This window comes from Calidris pugnax, unplaced genomic scaffold (genome assembly GCF_001431845.1).
Source record: "Calidris pugnax isolate Ruff unplaced genomic scaffold, ASM143184v1 scaffold317, whole genome shotgun sequence".
NCBI classification, from domain to species: domain Eukaryota; kingdom Metazoa; phylum Chordata; class Aves; order Charadriiformes; family Scolopacidae; genus Calidris; species Calidris pugnax.
In genome coordinates, this window is record NW_015091111.1 from 2,716,540 (window position 1) to 2,736,789 (window position 20,250).

Genomic DNA, 20,250 nt, shown 5'->3' on the forward strand with positions numbered 1-20,250 from the left:
GTTCCAAAGGCACAATTGAGGCAGAAAAGTTAGTCAGAAAAAAAGAATTACTAGTTGAGGGTTGCAGAACATGTCATAGCCGTCTTCCAAAGGGACTACTGTAGTTGAACTTGCAAATCCTTATGAGGGGAAAGGAGGTCCTTGGTCCAACAAAGACAAAGAGCCAGTAGTTGGCCATGGGGAATTGATAATAATTTTTAGTCAGACAAGCACAGACACACATAGGATGAAGAACTGATTTCACCCCTTCACCAGCCCATTCCACAAACCTGCATTTTACAGAAGCAGTGCCAGCTCCATATCCTCCATGCATCACAGGTGTCAGCCTTCACAGTGATCGTTTCTAACCTTTTCATTTGCAGGAAGCTCAGTCTCCGGCTTTTACAGAGTGCGTGCCATTGACTACTGGGGGAAGGCAGGCCTCTTCTCTCTTCCTGTGGAGTATGTTGAAGCTTTCAAGTGACTCTGAAGAATGGTGCCTGGCTTGGTGACTGAGTGGCGTATGCTCCCTGCAAATGACAACTCCCCAGAAAAATAAACTCCTCCCAAGCTGAGGAAGGAGTACCGATGAAGCAAGTTAGGAATGCAAGTTAGAAGCAACTGCCTCTATTAACTCTTCAGAGCTCGAAAGACAGCATTATCAAACTGCCACAACTGACAACCCAACTGGTACAATTTTAACAGGCTGCAGTAAGACTGGGATTCAGCTTGGTAACTAGGAATTAAGGGAATAAACATTTATTATTCCCTATTTTACACTGAGCTAATGGCCCGGACAACCAAAGATGTATAGAGGTAACACATTGCAGCAGGAACAGGACCATTGTTTCACTGTATGAGTGAGGATGGCAGCAAAGGAACAAGGAGGACCTGTCTGAGAGTGAACTGCCTGCCTCAGCTGCCAGGCTGTCCTGATGTAATGGTTCGATGGAAAAGTGTACAGCCACCAGATGTGTCTAGAGCATGAAATGAGGATTCCTGCTTCCTTGCTGGTTAGTCACACATGCTCTAGTGGGTTATTTCAGAGCACTTGACATGTCTTCAGATATATGCGATTCTTCACTCTCTCACAGAGGGGTTTCTACCCAGCTGTCTCTGCATTTGTGGCTGTTACTTGAAGGCCAGAGCTATTCCCTGACATAGGCAGAAGACAGCATAGCAGCTCATCCTCAGAGGGGAAGAAGACACAGGGTGGTGAAGCCTCCAGACTTACCTGCCGTTTCTGCTTTTTGCTTTTGCCCAATTCACCTGTTCTCACTCTGGCCATCAGCCACTGCCTCTTTGTGGTGAAGGCTCTAACCCTGAGAGCCCTTCATTCTCTACATTGCTGTCACCTAGCCTCCTTCTACAACCTCTATAACTAGTGTCTCTCCCCAGTGACCTGAGGCTTGGCTTTGGGCGGTCAGGAGAAAGCTGAAATGCTAGTTAGAGCCTTATGTCTTGTCATAATGCAGGAGAGCAGTCTCTTGAATGTAACAGGGCTGCTACTGACAGTTGGAAAATTAACCAAGAACATTTTGAGTTCCTGTGCTTTGCAAAGTGTGTGCGCAAGGGTGTGATAGCTGCAGATCATGGGCTGCAGAGCACCTCTGGCTGTCCTTGCAGCTGCCAAACACTTTATGTAACAGCAAAGTTCCCTGAAAAAAACAGGAGTGTTTTTTTACTCTCCCCTTTTCACAACTGGCACAGTTTGAACTGTGCCTTTAAAATGCTGGTAGGGGGAAGGATGAATGCCAGTGAAAACAGCTGGAATGTTTTCCATAAGAGGAGCAACTTTGTCACACAAACAAATCCCCTACTGCTCTCTTTGCTGACATCAGCCACCTCACCAATATAACAACAAAGACTGCATGTTTGATGAAACATTCAGGTCTCAGACAAAAAAAACCAAGTTTGCACAGTAGGAGAGAGCTGAACTACCTCAAATGGCCTCACTTTTACAGCACAAAAATGAAACATACAAAAAGTCAGTATATATTACATTAACTTGTAATCTTGTATCTTGTGTCTCCTTACCTTCTGGTTACTTCTTCTTGTGCTTATGTTGAAAGTCAGCCTTCAAAGATTAATTTTGTCACAGTTGAGATGAAGTATTTCTTTTGTCACTGAAGTTTGAATGAGGAGCGCTTGTCACATGCTAATCTGCCAATTGCTTTCCCATAAAGGCTTGTGCAGGACATCAAATGGCCATTGGACCCTAATTAAATGGTAATTTTCTCAGTTTCAAAAAAGTTAGTGAGATGTTCTACTTGGATGGAGATAGTAAAAATACATTTTAAAGTTGTTACAGCTGCCCCTAAGTGAAAAATCAGAAAATACAGTTAAATAAAATCTAGTGGTTAAGACATACTGTTTTGCCAGTATGAAGTGGAACCACAGAAAAAAAATACTTTTAGAAGTGTTCAAATATAGGACCTTGAGAGATTTCAGTGCATCTGAAACTGGGGAGGACAATTTAGTCTGTTAGGATGTCCTATTTGAGTAGTCCTCTGCTTTAAAATTTTCCCACACTGGAAATCAGAACATAGTACTCTTTATCAAACAAAGGACCATACACTAGTTACAGGTGTTTGAGAATAAATGAAGCATAGCTGTTGTGAAGAGTATTGCTTTTGCTATTCAGGGATATAGCAGAAAATGTATAAGTGAAACTCATGGAAAACAGAAGATCAAAAATCACTGCCCTGCTTTATTTAACTTAAATTATACCTCACACAAGTGAGGTTAATAGTAGCATATATGAGGCAATTGGTGCAGAGCTGATGAGTCCTGGTGGAATGTTTGGCTTTTACAGAAGTGCAGAACAGAGAATGGCAACTCACTTGCTCTTTCACTGTATTTCACTTTCTTTTGTAGTGTCTGTCCCTGTGATTTTCTTTAGGGCAGGTTAGAAGATTTTAGGCTGGGAGTTTCTGCTTCTCAGCAGTGACAGACAAGAGGCTTGCAGCTGCCTCTTTGAAGTAGTTTGCAATTCTTATGCTTAGTTTTTTTCCTCTTGTTGAAAAGTGAAGTAAGAGTACTATTTTCTCTAAAGTTTCATGGTAAAATTTTGTACATTATTGTATTGCTTATTGAAGCCACAAAAAAGCAGAAATTTTATTTGCAAGGGTAGAGCTTAACATGTTGTAGATTCAAATGAAATCCACTTTCTTTGGGTGAAGTCCAGCCACTTTGAAAATCTGTCACTATGTCCCTCTTTTAGGGCTTTTACATTAAACATCAACCAAAGTGTGGCCGGCACAGTGCCTTTTCAGGTATTTTTCTGGCAGTGGCAAATATGCATGGAAAGCAGAGCTGACCAAAAATGGTGCACTCTCTGTTGAGAAACAAGTTTTAAATATTGACTAAGTTTTTTTTCTTCTTCTTTGCTGCTTTGGTAAACTTATTCCTTTAAGCAATAAGCAAGTCTAAACAATTGCAGCAGAGATGAGAATTTGGTATTTCCAACAAAGTATTGAAGGTTTAAGCTGATGTTGTCATTTTAATAATTTAATGTCCAGAGAAAAATGCTATTTAGTACTTGAAACTTGATTTTTCTGTAACTCTCTTTCAGCGACTGTCTGATACGGCCTCCAAAACTGCATGTTCAACTCTACTGTCTCCTCTGTTACTGGGTCCCCCTTCACAGTTTCAGTTTTCAGAAGTGCCAGGTGAGCACAGTGCTAGGTGGGAGCAGAAGGTGCTTAGTAGTTCTGTAGCATCAGAACCAAAGCAAGACTGCAGAACACGCAGGTATGTCTCTCACTGGTCATAAATCCAAGTAGGAAAATCTAACTGCAAATGCAAGGTGGGATTGTTTGCCTGCTGTTCAAAAAAAAGCTTCTGAAGCTATGGAATAGTTTTGCAACTGTTTGTTAAAATGAATCCTAGGGAAAAACCTTTCAGATGAGTGTTTTGTGTAATTGTGTATATACTGCATTTGTTACCATCTTTTGTGCTACTCAATAAAACCAGTTTTGAATCTTTCACATGAGCCCTGTAAAAACAGGATCTGATCACTCTTCTGGAAGCTGCTCAAAACTCCTGTGTCAACAACTTAATCTTGGAAAGTAAAGCCTATTCTCAAGGTATAAAAAAGAGCTTGATGAAGTGTGTAAAAATGAAGTGTATCAGGAGTGTGATGATAAGAAATTTTGAGGACAAAGTAAGAATTTAGATGCTTAGATTGCTTCAATTACCACAGTCCAGGGAAAACTGGTCTAATTCAACATGATATCATAGAGTCAGATCTCAGGACTTGCGGTGCCCTTGCTGGGATGAGGTTCACTGGCATGTGAAGGACAATATCCATGCAGGGTTCCTCCTGCTGTTGCACAGTCATAGGCTTCCTGCCAACACAAAAGGACCTTCTGAGGACAAAACAACAGTCCTTTCCATTCCTAAACAGCTTTTTCTTTTCTCTTGTTAGTGGAAAATTTGTGCACAACAGAAATTGTAACTTGGGACCTATGCACACACTTAAAATCAGGAGTAATAGACTGGTTCTCATCAGCCAGCTCAAACAGCACACCGAAGTGTGGCTGACTCTAGATGCACCCTAGCCATTTTATGTTGAACTCTACAGAATAACGAGAGAGATCAGATCAGAATACGCTCACAGCTACCTGCCCTACCCTGTCTCATCTTTCGCATTTCCTGCAGTCAGTGGACAAAAATGGCTATGAGCTAACTCACATCTGTATTAATCCACCAGATCATACAATGAGGGCCTGCATGCAGTCCGGATGGGAATGTGTTTCCCTAGTTCCTCCAAGAACAAGGCATATTACTGAGGCATGTATAACACTGTGGTGTATTCTAGAATCATCACTGTCTTCCTGGAGGCACCTGCAGGGATTTCAGTACCTAACTCATCTGGACAGACTACCCCAAACACAGTAAGGATGCACTTCGTCCTGCACGTCAATCCTTCTTGCAAGAACTCCTGTCTGCTCTGCTCATACAGTTGTTATGACTGTAGACATTAGAAATCCTTCTCTAGGACTGGTAGTATTGGTCTGAATGTCCTAGCAAAAGGTCAGGCTCCTTCAGCTAAGGGTTAATATTGTCTAATCACTTGTGATACAACTCCTAAGTCCACACATCTCTACCCCAATACTTCCTCCTGGGAGAGAGAAGCAAGTAGTGAACAATCAACACACTGACTTTGCACTTGCTCCAGTGCAAAAGGCTGATACATTCTCAACACTCAATAGTCTCTTACTATATGGGGTTTTGTTTGCATTGCTTGCATGCTGCTACTCTCCTGATTCTGTCCTTATCTTTAGATGGTAGTTCACCATCTTGTTCCCCCTCAGAGTAGCTTTCCCTAGACCAGAAGAGGAAGGAAGACCTTTATTCAATGCTGGCTGAGACCCTTAGAAGTCCCACCTGGAAATCCTGGAAAATGCAAGCTTGAAAGACTTCCCAGCATCCCTGGGATAATGTCTCTGGTCTTGGAGAAGAGTCTTTAGTCAGTAGTTTTTATGCTTCTTCCAACAGATGCAGTAGATAATCATTGGATACTTAGGTAAGATTGTGCAAGCCTCTTGCAGAATCTATTCTATAGTGTAGAGATCTGAAGGTCTTCACTCAATGTGAACCTTGCACTGCATACCTTTCGAAAGCCTCAGGAGAGGGGAGCGTTCCTCTTGCCCTTCTCTCTATGCTTGGTAATCATGACTTGTTAAAATTTATGTTGCTGACAAGCTGCTGGGTTCAGCAGGATGCTGGGGGTGCTCTGCACTGGTAGTTTTATTCATAGGAAACACGCAAGTGAATGTGATTTTACTAAGAGCAATATATGTAAAAATGCTGACTCAAGTTACTTTTGTCTATATGGAGTGGTTAGATGCTATTCTTTCAGTTTCTCTCTGTCTGTGAAACTCTTGGCCATAAAACCTGTCTATAGTTCTATACCTCTTAGATACTGGAGGCAGGATTATGAAGGCAGTGGGAAGTAAATTACAGCTTATGCCATTAGAAGAGCAAGTACCTGCTCATTTAAAGCAGTGCTACTGGAAAGAACATCTGCTTTACTGCATTTGAGATTCAGAGCCCAGTTAGAAATACTCTGTGCAGGCTTTTTAGGCATACACGAGTACCAGAAATAACCATAAGATATAACCAGGCAGCAAGGATTGGCCTCATCTTAGAGTTGTTGTTCAAGAGGCTTCCTTAGCTTCAGAATTTAAACAGAAATGTTGCTGGGAGAGGTACGTGTTGTGTGCTCAGGCCCTGCAGGCACCCACGAGCCCTCATTGCTTTGTGCAGCCTCACCTGGGACCTCCACCTGCATACTCCTTGCCCATGGTCCCCAAGCCCTGCCTCTGGCCCACTTTCCAGTCCAGTTTCTGGCCGGAGCCACCTTGCAAGCCTGCCTGTGCCCTGCCTGGGGCCTTGCTGCCCTCGCTCGCTGTCTGGATTTCCAGTACTGTCAGGGGACCTGTCCCTGTCACCACACTTGCCCCCCTCTCCTTGCCTGGAGCAGGGGAGGAACGCTGCCCTGCCCGTGCTTGGGGACACCCTTGGTTGCCATATCACCTCCCATCTGTGACCAGCCTCTTCCTGCTCCCTGACAAAACAGCAGGTGACAAAAAGCAGTTCCAGAGATTTTTTTTTTAAAAACATTTATTGACAAATGCCACATTAGATATTACCTTGAAAATTTAAATGTCAGTACTGTATTGCACACAGTTTACGGATCCCCCATTTTCATGTGTTTTTCGGGAAAAAACACACTATGTTTTCTTTATTTGTTAGCTGAGTGGCAACTTCAAGACCAAGAGGTCTGGTTTCTGCGCTTAAGGACAGGATCAAAAGTGTACTTCTAGCAGGCCCCTGGAGAGAAAGAAAAGTAAACTTTAGTCATTATAAGTAAATTTGCAAAGAAGTGCTTCAACAGCCTTCTAGTCTTCAGTGAAGCTACACTCTTCCTAGGGTACTTCTGAATCTCAGTCCAAGATCAGGATGGTGGGGTGCGAAAGTTGCTGTTTGCACCCTCTGTGTCTGCTGGCACAGCACTTGTGCAGCCTCTGCTAGTCCCAGCTAGCCATGAGTCTCCAGCTTACTGGAGCTCCTAGGCATAAGCCACAAACCAACTACCTCCCTCTCTGCTACAGCAAGCAACGTGGAGGGGTGTGGGGCAGGGATGCCCACACCAGTCCCATAGCCTTGGATGATGCCAGCACCTGCTCTGTAGAGCCAATGGACTGGCTTACACAATGATGTGTCCTTCAGAAGGTTTTAGCTCTATTTCCTGACCAGCAGTGCAGAACACGTGGCAACCCACAAGTCCAGGTCCTCAGGCCTGGCTTAGTGAAGGGCCAATCTCCAGGCAAAGCAGCATACATGTGAAACATGTGGGCACTCAACTACCAACAAAGAGGAATTTCTGCCTCCAGCTTAACCCTAAAAAAATTATCTGCCTCTCTCATGGACAGCAGATCAGTTCATAGAATCACAGAATCATAGAATGGTTCGGGTTGGAAGGGACCTTAAAGATTATCGAGTTCCAACCCCCTGCCATGGAGTTCCCATGCCGCCAGAAAAAAAGTTATTTCAAAGTGAACTTTAGACATGCTCTTCACATGTATGTGAATGAACTGCTGATTCCCACTGCCAGCAGACACAGCGAGAACCACTGCTCAGAGCTCCTTGTCTCTGCTTCTCAGCCCCCCCAGGACACAAATCATGGTGGAGCTAAGAAGAGTGAGGGTGCTCCTTCCTCAGGCAGCTTCTCCTCCTTTCCTGGAGGATAGTGCACAGATCTAAGGTAAGATGCTGTTATCCAAGTGGCCAAGACAAGCATTTCCAAGTGCAGAAACCCCCGTTTGTTAGACTTGTTCCTGTCCTACCTATTAGACTAACAAAGCTGATCTTCCTTTGGTAGTGTGACAGTTTTCAGAACAGGATTCCTATAAGGGCAAACTTAAGGCTTGCAGAACCATCCCGTTACAGGCACTCTCCCATGCATGGACTTCCCTTCACAGCCATTTTCTTATCAGATGTAACATTAAAAAAAATGTCACTAAAAGAGTACGACTTACTTTGCTACGATTTTGTCACATTTACAGCAAATGCCATCACCTACTCTACAAGCTGCCAGCGCAGCTATTTCAGGGAGTTTGCTGATGAGCCCAAAGTACCTGACTGAAGCACGGGCTGGAACTGGCCAGACATGCAGATCTCTTCCTGCTTCTGACGCACAATGCGCTGAATAGCTGGGGGGAGGCCACGGGGGTTGCGCGAGAAGATCAGGGAGTAGCCATCATCACAGGAGCCATCCTCCTTTAGACTGCGGCAGGCATAGGTGATGGCATAGTTGTCATAGTCGGTGTCAATCACCCAGTAGTTGTCCCCTGAAACATCAGAACACAAGTGTTTGTCATGGTGGGCGAAACAGAGCAGGGATGGACCTAGTCATCCTGCAGGGAGGCACCCCACTTCAGCACATGGCAGGAAGAGCTTCCCAAAGGATCTAAAGTCACCTCCTACATCCAGTTTATCTCCACACCATGAAGTGAAGAACTGGGACAAGCACAGGGTGTCTTGAGACCATGTTGTTCCCCGTGATGTTCAGTGCATTTTCACCTTTGGTTTCTTAGGCTAGAAATATTAGGAAGACTGGGACTTTCCAGGTTTTCAATGACAAAAAAAAATGCTTTACGTTTCTCACTCACGCATGGGGGTCAGAGCATACAGATTAAATTTTGGGCATATAGATTACATTTCCTATACAAGAAGCATCAGCAGAATATGCCATCTCTTTTCCAGCCTTGATCAGCTAAGTGCATTTTGTAGTGTCTTATCTTCAAGTACTGAATGCGTGTACTTCTTTCTTACGCATTAGCAGGCCAGGACCCACCCAGCTGGAGTCCCACAGCTATGGGATACTCAGGTACGAAGTACAGGCTGTGCATCACTGATGTTCAGCACAAGTGGTCTCTGCAAGGGGGACTTCAGTGAACAGCTCCATTTTGTTGAGTCCAGCTATGTTTGTCCGAGGAGAACTGCGCCTGCTGCAGAAGTGGGTCCACGTGTCTCCTCCCATTAGCTATGAGGAGCACAAGGACAACTGACTCTCAACACCTTTCTAATGCACGCTGCAGGGCCCAGAAAGTGTTAATTCCCTAGGTTCAGCACATCACTTGGCTGTACAAAATCTACATGTGTGGCCCATTGCCTCTAAGCTACATCCTCACTGTGGATGTACATATGGTGTACAGGTAGGGTCTCTGGGGAGACTCTGGATCCTATCCCTTCTGTGGAGCTAAAAAGCACTGCTGGGATAAAGCATTGCCCTGAAAAAGGGTGCTTTGTCTCCACTTGGAGAAATCTGAGCTCAACTGTTTTTCCTTCTCATATGCTGAAAGACATAAATCTGGGCAGCTGTAAGCTATCAGCCAGCACCAGAGGGCTGGAGAAATTCACTCACCACCACTGGAGAGGTAGCTGGCCAGGCCCTGGTAGGTCATGTACATTTTTGCCGGAGTGGTTGGGTCAGGTACTGTGTACTGAGCAGCCATGTCAGCGCAGATCACCCAGAACCTGCAATGAGATCCACAAGACTGAAGGTAAAATCCTGTGGCGTGTGAGCTACAGATGGGTGTCCTTCACTCAGGACTCTGAAGAGTCCTTTCAAGATTTTTCCTACCTGCACTGTGTGACATGCCTACAAAGCTTCATTTGCCCCATCCCAAAATATTCTGGAGTGCTGTGCTGTTAAGACTTAAAAGGTTCATAGCCACCTGCTCTAGTCTATTATTCATGCAGTTAGACAGTTCTTGGTACTTAATGCACAATAGGACTAGTGCTAGCCTACTGGAAAGCCTGGATTTTCTTTTCTACACTCAGAAAGATATTTAATCCATTTACATGCTGTAATTTCTTATAATAACCATGACCAAGAGGCAAAAATCTTAAGCTTCCTTCCATCTGTCTATTCAGGCATCGCAATGGCATCCAAGACTTAGCCACCTGTTTTCCTCAGAAGTCCATCCAACACTATGTTGAAAGATCTGTGAAAGTTATGCTTACTTACACCCCTCTACTGTCCCTGAATACCTCAGTGAAATAAGAGCTGTCCTGCCCTCTCAGTCCCACAGCTTTCACTAGGTCCTCTCACTTGGTGACACTTCACTTGCCTAACTGCTCCATCATTAAAGATTTTATTTTTATAATTGAATTTATGCAGTAGTTTTGTGACGATGGACGCAGGCCACAGCCAGGCTGAGAAGAAACCCAGAACCCAAAAGTGTCTAACCCCTGGCTCTTAATATATTACCTTGAGCTTCCCTTTCTGATGAAGACAACCTGGTTGTGTTGTGTGGCCAGGATAAATGTGGCCAGGATAAATAAATCCATGTTCCCCTCCTCAAGTACCTCATGGCAGCAGATAGAGCTGAATGTCAAGAGAGCTCACCCAAAAAGCTTCACACGGCCTTTGGAAGATGCAGTCATTGTGCCATCTTCCTCCACGGTGTATTCAGCAGAGATGTTGTCCTGAAGGAAAAGGCCTTCTGGATCCTTCTTGGCCAGGGCGTACCATTTCCCTGCATACTAACATGAAAGACTGTTAATATCTGGATTAATCTCCATGGCAAGATTAGCACAAAAGCATTTTTGTAAACATTAGCACCCTTCAAACTACCCATTGCCTGGCCTATGGAGAAAGTCTGAGTTTGGGTGGACCTGTAGCACACAGGTTCTGCTATGCCATCAGATGAATCCTTGCCTCCATGCTAGGAGCAGCTCTGCACTTCTGGGTGCGTGTACTCGTTGTCGTGTGAGGTGTTCCTGTCATGGTCCCCCCACACTGAAAGCTTCTCCTGTCCCGAGATGCCTGCTGGGAGTCAGGCTAGTTCCTTCCTGTTCCCATTCAGACCCCTGCTTTTCTGTGGAAGATGCCATCAACAGCACCAAATGGCAGTCACAATGGCCGTGGTAAGCTGGCTGGAGATACTCTTGTGGCTGCTGGGGGCTACAGTTGATCTCTGACAGTGAAAAGGGTGTACCCAGAAAGCAGAAAGCTTCCCTATCTGTGCGCTATGGGGAGGGAAGGATGTGCTGGAGAGATGAGCAGCAGGGGAAAATGAAATGAAGTTAAGGGGAAGAAAGTTTCTAGGTAAAAATGGGTCTCTGAAAATGCACAGTCAGTGAAATGAAAACAAGGTCTAACAGGTGACTAACAGACAGGAAAGCCCTCATTAACACTAAGTTAACATTAATAATAGAAATTCTGACCAAAGCAGAATTTACTTGTGTTAAATTTGATTCTTTAGCAAAACTAGTATCTGTTTGACAGGTTACAGGTTTAAGCCTGAAACAGTCTGTAATTTCCAAATTCAGGAGCATGATAAAATATTGACTTTTTAAAACTGGGATGTTCCCAAAATTCTCCCCAGACATGGGTTTGTTTCCAGCAAAGCCAGTCTTATGTAGAGGAAGTGCTGGCCCCACCACAGCTGCAGCTGGAAGTGATGTTTGCTGAGGGACAGTCAAAACAGGTACTGGGACACCTGTCTGGACCTTTCCAACATCACTAGCCCTGATTTACTCCTCAGAGGCAAGAAAATTAAATGCTGTATTTAAACACGATTCAGTTTGTGTTCAGGATACCCAGCTAGATAGATTTTCAGTTTCCTATGACTCCCAAGAATGGCTGGTAGTGGGTGGAAGCCCCCCTTGGTCATGTGTTTGGACTTTCTCTCTGATGGGGATATAACTTTTTTCATTCATGGGACTGCTGAACCCTGAGATCTGTACCAAGCTTCAAGCTAACAGAAGATGATGTCTAAAAGAATAGCATCCCTGACTTTCAAGGCCAGTTTTACCATAAAGCTCAGCAGGTTAAACAGCAGTGAGAGAAGCAAACTACAGGAAGTCTCTGAGAGATAGCATACAAAAGAAGTTAACTTCTTGGTGAGGAACCCCTTTAGATTAGCACAAACCGTAACCTGGAAAAACAGTTTATGTATGACACATCTTCACATACACTGTTGAAGTAACCATAATTACCCTTTTTGGATCAAAATTGTCTTTCACAGAGAAGGACTCCACTGCACAGGTCTGAGCGAGACTGTACTCAACAGTGGAAAAGATTGAAGCCAGGAACACATACTGTGCGTATTTCATTCTGCAAGACAAAAGCAAAAGTGGAGTTTTATTTCATGCAGGAGATGTGGGTAGCTAGTGCTGTGCCTAGAGACACATTCCCCTCATTTTAAAACTAGTTTCTTTCCATGTTGATTTTCCTTCCATACCAGCTCCACTGAGAAACCACTCAGTCATTGCGGTGCTTAAATCCAGCCAAAACTGAGAATCAATGGCAATTACTTTGCAAGAATGTTTTGCCAGTGGTAGTATTGTGATTAATGATATTTTTACTTTATAAATCAAGCCAGACTCTGGATAAGTTTGGTAAGAACTGATAAAAATTTGAAATTTTTTGAATTCTTGAATATTCAAGAAGAACAATGTTCTGATGAGCTCTGGTGAATCATGGAATTGTCAGAGTTGGAAGGGACCCCTAGAGATCATCTAGTCCAACTCCCCTGCTAAAGCAGGATAGTGAAGCACTGTAGGTTGTAAGAACGTTGCTTCTAAAAATTTCATGGTGAGTGCCCACTTTGCTTTCAAGCCAGCAAAACTGTGTTCTTTATGACCAGTTCTCCTCACTGAAACAGGCCCTTCCCAGCTGCCTACTCTAATGGCAAAACATATCTCAGTGTTGTCTGCCCTCCGACCATTACCTCTACAAACATGATAAATAATATTCAATTTCTAGAGGCTTGATCTGACATTGCAGCACAGCCACAAGGTGGCTATGGCTTTATTTGTCTCCTCGGATATCCCAGCTCATCTGTATCCCAGCATATGATCTTGAATACCTGTTCTGATGCCAAGATAAAACACAACTACCTGAAATTTGCCTGCAGCATCCAAGCTGAGCTACCAATGCAGGACTTCCAAACACCCCAGCAGCTACTCTGTTTTCAGTTGCTGCCATGCAAACTTCCCTTCCCTGCTGCAAAAATGCTAATCTGGCCCACCTCTGTTGAAGAGAGACCTACCTGCTGGGGTAGAGATGCTGGAGATCCCTCAGACAACTCTGCTTCAGTCTTTGAGCTGCAGTCAGCAGGCGAGTTTTGTGTCAATTGCCCTCCAGCTGCCTTTAAATAATGAATCTGGAAAGTCACTAATTGGTTATTTTTGCTCGTGTGTCTGAGTAAAACGCTTAATCTTGGATAATCCATTATGTAAAAACCAACTGTAATCCTCACACCGGTGGGTCTGACTGCTATACTAATGCAAACCCAGCTTTTACATAATGGAAAAAGCTGCCCAGAAAGCTAATAAGTCCACTGATGTGATTGTACCACACCTTTGTCTCATTGAAGTCTTTCTGCTCCTAACACGTGTTAGGAGAATAAGCACAGAGCATTAACCAGAGAAACTCATGGACTATACATACTCATCTGCATAGGCACGTGTTCGCATTTGACAACTACCATGGGGTAGATATATAATTAGCTCTTCTAATATCTGCATCATCAAATTAAGGTCATCCTTGCAACAGTGGAAAGATGTTATTCATTATCTACTGGGGGGTGGGGGAAGAAGTGCAAAAATGAAGATTTTGCCTTATGTTCACATCAAAATCTTGTAGTCCTCAGTTGTCCTGTGCATTGAAACATCTTTACACACATTCTTCCCAGCTCATCTGGTCAACATTTCCAGTTACATAAATACTATAGTTCTCTCCTTCCCAAGATGTTCTTCCAAGAAGCCTTCTGTGGAGATGCAATAAAGCACAAAAAGATCAGAAGGTAGAAATGACTAGAAAAACATTTTTCGTAGCAAGCTGTGCCTGCCATTCTTAAAATTTCCCCAAGTGCCCAAAGAACTTCCCCAACTGCAAAGGCTGCCCAGGTACTCTTTCTATCCTGGCTCACCTGGGAGATTTAAGACTTCAGACACTCATCCAGGAGTTGCCGGCACTAGCAGTTACTTCTCCCAGTTACTGGGCTGCTGGGTGCTGGGAATCCTTGGACATGGCCACTAGGGATGAGTCTATAGTTCCTACGGAGTAAGCCCAGATAGTCCTGAACCTCCTGATACAGATGCAATACTTTTGACACTCAGAAGAAGGTGGAAGCCTTCTGGATGTGTTGGACTCACTGCAGAGGTCACTTACAGCCACTTGCCCAGGATTTCCTGAACGGAAGCACGTGGTCTTGCCCCATAGCTGGTGTGAACCGTATTGCTTTCCAGGCAGCTTGTTTACAATTGCCCATTATCTGGGAAAGATAGTCATTGCTTGCTGCCAGAGGAAACTTTGATTTGGCCTCTGTGCAGCTTCTGCTTACAGTCTAGAGGGAGGCAATGATACTTTGCATGCACGTGTCTGGCAGAGGGACTGAGCATACCCTGCTCGTGCCATCTGCGTGGCTTCAGAGGAAACCTGGGCAAGTTCACAAGGGGGTGACCTGCTGGTAACTGGGACAGGAATGTGAGAGCACCCGTCCCAGGCCTGGGGTGACCAGGAGCAAGTGCCACAACGTGCCCCCATCTGCCTGATGAGGGGCTGGGTGCAGCCTCCTTGACCTCCCCAGCCATGGTGGGGCCACACCATCACGCTGCTCTTGACTCTTTGTAAGTGGCTTTCTTTGGTGCAGATGGAGTGCTCTGGGGCTGGCCTGTGTTACAGACAAGGGTCCCCTCTTCTCCCTGGGTATTTTGGCTGGGTTTACCAAGTGAAACTGAGACCTGGAGGTATGGGAAGGTGGCACATAGCCAGCTGCTGTGGTGATGTACCAGCTCCTTCATGTCCCAGGCAATGTGCATCTACTTTGTCCTGCCCTGGACCCCTTGACCTGATTTTCTATAAAGATGCCAAACAGCCATTTGCTGAACTAATCCTTCAGCTACAGCTCTCTGCTCACTGTATGTACTGTGCTCCAGGGACGAGCAGGGCCTCCTAAAGTATTGCGCAGGGCTCTCAAAGTATTGCATAGAGCTGGCGGCCTACAGCACCGAGTGTGAAGAAAACCAGCTCTGTTAACTAAAGCACAGCTTGCTACCTGTGGCCTTGTTCACACTCTGTGCTGCCTGCTTTCAGCTCCCCTGACACACACGCCTTGTACTTGCATCTTCACCAGCAGCATTTGCTTCATTTAGAAGTAAAAGGAAGATCAACAGAAGCCCATTTAACTTCTTTAAAATGCTTGGCCGCTTAAAGAATGACATCAAAATTAACTTCTTAAACTGCTTTCTGAGGGCTAGATGCCCACTTTATTTTCAAAGGGCTTTGCTTTCATCTGAACCCAAGTGCAGAAGTGTGCTTTTCCATCCCTGACATGGGGATTTGAGAGAGAATGAACTGCAGTGTTTTCTGCAAATTAGAAGGGCTTCAAAACACTTATCACTTCATCTGTTTCCAACAAAACAGATTAGTTTATGTCCATGTGAGACATAGGTGACACTCGAAGCCATGCTTAGGTGACCACTTAATCCCCTGGAGATTAGAGACATGCTAATAATAGCTAATCACAGCACAAGATTTTGATTGGTGAACATAACATCTGTCAGTGCATTATTTGCTGTTTGGAGCAAGAAGAAAACAAAATCCAAGTAAACTTCATTTCACACTATTATGATAGTTAGTGCTGGGCACAGAGAAAAAAAGAGGTAGACATCAAAGTATCGAAGGCCCATATTCCCGGGCCTCTTAAACGTAATGTAACATGAAATGGATCTTACAAAAACAAAGGTGCACTGCAGGGTCTTGGTTGTCAAAGAAGATACCTGAGGACTTGTTCTAGACCTACTCATCAAAACTGCCGTCTTTTACTAGAAGAAGTGGTTGACCAAATAAAACATATATTCAGTGTACTGGGCTCAACACAAGAGTAACTGGTATTTTTAATGGCCTGCAGTAAAAGAGGTATGCAGACAAGATGATTAATCTTATCTTCTTCCCTATCTTATGAAATACAGCAGCACAGCAGTTATGGATTTCCTACCCCTAGCAGTCCCCCTCCTTCTGCCTTATTATTGGAATAAGCACTGGGTAAACTGCTCTGGGAATTACTACAATTGCACTGCCGGATCAGATTTAGCAACCTGTGCTAGCTCAGCAGCCGATGGCACAGTATGAGATCTCTAAATAGCCTCCTGCATCAGGCATTAAGTTCCCCACTGTCCAGCAGGCAATCAAGTTGTGGGCTTGTTTACCAGAGTGCTGGAGAACAACTACATGTAGGTGTATTTTGAGTTGCCCTTGACATCTAATGTAGTGGTTATTGCACCATAAGTTGGGAGGATTTCCTGCTCTAGATTTAGACTTAATTTGTGCTGCTGAGGATGCAGGGCTTCCTCCTGGGGTGTCACACATGTGTGCCTTCGTTGCTGGAAGGACCCGTGTCCTAGTCCCAGGTCTGCCAAGGACTGAGAGGACAGTGGCAGTCTGCTCAACTTCCTCACCAGGGTGGGAGGCAGAAGAAATAATTGTTTCGCAAAGTGGCACACCACATGAAGGCTGTTGGCTAAGAGGCTCTCAGTTTCTGTGACTTCTGCTCAGAAATGCTGATCATTCCCAATGAAAAGGGTGATGCCATACAGATCAAGAGGAAATAATCTGAAGTTTGTTCCTCTGTGGCTCAAGGGTAAGGTTCTTGGGTGTGTTACATCATTAGATAAAAAAGCATCAGAAAACACTACCTTGTGACTTTCAGGGTGCCGTTCAAACACCTCACAGCTTTAAATGTCATAAACTGAAAGACACCTTTCCCTTCTGAAATCTGAAAGTGTCATTCTTGCTAAACATATTGACTGACAATTGGTAGAGCAGGAGTTCAGATGCTTCAGGACACACAATACATCTCAGGCACAAACAGACACATGTGTTCCCCGACTTCGCAAGTGAAAACAGGAGGCTGCTCAAAGCATGGAAGAGTTGAGGAGCCTCAGCAGGGGAATGGTTGTCTCAGAGCTGTTGTCAAGGGCTTGGTAGCAAAACTAAGTTACAGTCTCTGCCCCAAACCCTTCAGCATCTTGCTGCTGCCTTGACGGAATAGGGTGAATGCAGAGGTGGGAAAAACCTCTCCTGAAATGGGATTTTACTATACAGGGAACCACCAGCCAAAGAGGCAGATCACTTTTTGTGCCATCTCCAGGTTTCTGCACAACTGTGTGGATGGTGGTTGCAGCTTCATCAGTGAGCTGCTCATTTACTCTCCAAGCCATGAGAGTTTCCTTAATGGCCTGTTGCTATTCTGTACCAAAATACCATCCAGGCCTGAGGCGACCTGAGGAAAAAGAAAGCCATCAAACAAAGAGGTCACCATTTTTTTGACCATATAATAAAGAGGCAGACATTTTGGTTGTTGTTTTCTAGTATAAACTGCTAGGCATACTGTTGACATATCTCTATACATATCTAGTATTTACTACAATAGAGCTGGTTCATTTGCAGACATTGGCATGGTTTTTCATTTTAGTTGCAACGTTTATTTAAAGACACAATATTTCCCTTTTCATGCCAACATGCCAGCTCCTGGAGGGCAGAGATCAGCCCTTTTGGCACAGGAAGCCTGGAGAACCTGCCTTTTCAAAGTGGACAAGGAGGATGGGATCTGTAAACATGATGGGAGTTCAGCTGTGTGGGAGGTCTTTGCACTTGAAGTCAGCTGTGGGGTATACCCATGGCCTGATCCTATTCTTATCTCCGGGGGGAGGCAGGAGGAAGAGGGAACAACCCTTGAGACAGCCAGTACACACTGCCACATTTTGCAGTGTGGTAACAGACTAGAGTTCATTTAATCCCTGGTGTTATTCCCAGGATGCCTTCCAAAAATGAGAGGCACAGAGAATATGTGAATATCCCTGAAGGTATAAGTCATATGTGTAATATTCTAAGCCTGGTTCCTTTTCTGTTCATGCATCAGAAGCAGTTTAACACCAAAAATGAAGGAATAAATCTATAGGCTCTACCTTGTTGCAAAGCACAGTGTAGCAGCAGAAATGTATGTCCTCCTTTACATGTTGCAGACAGTTAAGTGCTGCCTCCAGATTATTGCTCCAGAGGGATATTTACAGATCCTTACATGGCATGCATCTCAAGGTGCTTTACCAAAGTGATACTACTGGCACAGAGCTTGAGGAGTTCTGGATAAGACAGGATGTCCATGCCAGCCCTGATGAAGGATTTAAAAGCTAAAACCAGAAGCACAAATTACCAAAGCCAGGGAAATCTGTATGTGCATGCAGCCAAAGACCATTAGCCAGGCACCTGGCCTTAGTAAGCATTAGAGGAGACAGTCTCCATCTGCAACAGAAGGCGGAAACAGACTAAGGAGGGAACGTTTAGGTCAGAGCACCTCTCTGCACTCCAAGGAGAGGGCAGTTGGGAATGTGAAGCTGATTAGTGAATCACAGAGCTAGAGAATAAGCCAAAGGCTCTCTATCTCTGCTTCCTCTGTGGGAGAAAAGGATGAACTACATCAGATTGCTTTGGAAAAGGGAAAAGAACTAAGGTTTTTTCTAAGCTAAGATGATAAAATCATTATTATTTTTTCACTGATAATTTTGTTTGCTTTGTAGTTTAAAGAGCTGGTTTGCTTTGAAGCTGCAAGACCTGAGATAGAGTAAGTCTTCTATAGATAGGAAACTTCACAATTTTCACCATGGCATGCTTCTTGCCAGCTGAGGGCACTTACATAGCAAAGTGATTTATTTTACAGAGGGGCCCAGAGGTTCCAGTCAACTCTTGGGTAACAGAAGCCTTACCACCTCTGTAAGCTTGAAATAGACCCAAAGTCCAAGCTTACATCCACTTCAGACTGAGGAACAAGCTGAAACCCCTGAAAGTCACAGTGCTGCCTCAAAGAGATAGCTACTAAAGGTGTTAAAAATTCTATCCCTGCAGCAACCTCTGCTGCAGGAAATTAACATTAAGTATCTCACGGCCCAAAGGAAAGAAGGAGGAAGAGACAGGCTGCAGTGTGCCCAAGCACTGTCAAAACCTCTGCCAGACTTAACGCAGGTCTGTACCTGCAGCCACACCATGGGGACCTACAGCCACTCCTGCTATGACCAGCAAAACACCTGTATGACCAGCCCTGTTGCTGGTCCCTGGAATATGAGTAACCTGCTTCCTCTTTGCTGCAGCCCTGTACCTGCCAATATTGCACTCCTCTTTACACTGTTCTCCTGAGTGGACTGAGACTACACAGTCTCTCCCAGATTGTTCTCAGGATTTCTTGGCTTGACCATTTTTTACCCATGGTGGCCACTCTTGGTCCCACGTTTCTGAATGCCCAGCTGTTCCTAGCAGTCCGTCCTTTGAGTTAAAGCCACTTTCTGTGATTACATCCCTGTGCCCAGCACTATCACCTAATCCTGGCAAGGCGTATCCCTGAGCCACCTCCATCTTCATTATCTCAGTGTGCCATCAGACTCTTTCTGAACTCACCAGAACACATATCTCTCTGAGCATCTTTCCAGCCTGGTTTAGTTGTCCTGGAGCAGTTGTGTTGAGAACCACTCAGCATCATCTGTTCTTAACTAAGTAGTCAAAAGCAAACTCTGAAATACTCCCCATGGAACCACTTCAGCCTACCCAACAACCCTCTCTGGCTTGCAGAAATGCTTCTGTCCCCTGGATTTTCCCTGATTTAGAGGCCCAAGGGTTTTCATTAATAACCAATTCCAGAAGCATGGATGGGCATTTTTTTGCTGGCTTTTACCCCATGACCCTCCTGGCTCATCACTATATTCTCCATGCTCTCCATATTGTTCCCCAGGTTTCTGTGCTTCGCCACTTCCACAGCTTTGTATAGACTCAATAGCCCTTCTTCCGCATAACTTTATCATCTCTTCTGTTCTTTGTTTACTCTGAAAGTTAGAGTCAGTTTTTCTGCTCTACTTCTTTTCTGCTAAATAATCCTGTTCTCTGCCTTTCGCCCTTCTCCTGCCTTGTGGCGGTATTTCTCACAAATAACTTCACTTACATGGGATGCTGCCCTTTTGTTCTGTAGACATCTGCAAACCTTTTCTCTCCTTTTCATCATTTCCCCCTGACACTGCACAAGCAAACCTACTTCTGGGTAGATCTGAGCACCAATATTTTGTTATTAGTGTTCCTTATTAAAGTTTTGTGTGTCCTACCATTCTGTTTTCCTTAATTCCATGCCCAGAGTATTTGGGGAAGATGGTTCCACATGGAGTGCATATGGTAGAGTTTGGGAAGAGTTTAATGATCCTTTTTGT

The 20,250-nt window shown here is 44.5% G+C and overlaps 3 protein-coding genes across 7 annotated transcripts in view; 1 reads left to right on the plus strand and 2 right to left on the minus strand.

Moving 5' to 3' along the window:
• The window catches only part of SLC26A1 (solute carrier family 26 (anion exchanger), member 1), a 38,341-nt gene extending 37,843 nt beyond the window's left edge, over positions 1-498 (minus strand). For all 3 annotated transcript variants that reach the window (XM_014958160.1, XM_014958158.1, XM_014958159.1), the window contains exon 1: positions 270-498. The gene's annotated coding sequence lies outside the window, so the exon portion shown is untranslated. The remainder of the gene's footprint in view (positions 1-269) is intronic.
• The window catches only part of IDUA (iduronidase, alpha-L-), a 48,597-nt gene extending 44,629 nt beyond the window's left edge, over positions 1-3,968 (plus strand). For all 3 annotated transcript variants that reach the window (XR_001413778.1, XM_014958163.1, XM_014958164.1), the window contains one exon: positions 363-3,968. Coding sequence is in view for 2 of the 3 variants with exons in the window: in XM_014958163.1 (XP_014813649.1) it covers positions 363-463 (101 nt within the window). In the remaining variant the exon portion in view is untranslated. The remainder of the gene's footprint in view (positions 1-362) is intronic.
• A 2,720-nt stretch (positions 3,969-6,688) lies between these two features.
• LOC106897497 (purpurin) lies at positions 6,689-13,109 on the minus strand. The gene is made up of 6 exons (XM_014958165.1): positions 13,053-13,109; positions 11,998-12,115; positions 10,403-10,539; positions 9,416-9,528; positions 8,127-8,339; positions 6,689-6,819 (listed from the first exon to the last, which is right to left on the minus strand). Exons 2-6 carry the CDS (start codon positions 12,112-12,114, stop codon positions 6,809-6,811), a joined length of 591 nt encoding a protein of 196 aa, XP_014813651.1. The 5' UTR covers position 12,115; positions 13,053-13,109; the 3' UTR covers positions 6,689-6,808.
• Between the last annotated feature and the right edge of the window lie 7,141 nt (positions 13,110-20,250).

What these genes read in the sequence shown, in the direction of transcription:
- LOC106897497 (XM_014958165.1), bottom strand. Translation starts at nt 12,114, where the DNA reads ATGAAATACGCACAGTATGTGTTCCTGGCTTCAATCTTTTCCACTGTT. An exon ending in GGCCGTGTGAAGCTTTTTGG is followed by an intron (nt 9,529 to 10,402) that starts GTGAGCTCTCTT and finishes ATCTCATTGCAG; the next exon opens with GTTCTGGGTGATCTGCGCTG. An exon ending in CAGCTACCTCTCCAGTGGTG is followed by an intron (nt 8,340 to 9,415) that starts GTGAGTGAATTT and finishes CTGATGTTTCAG; the next exon opens with GGGACAACTACTGGGTGATT.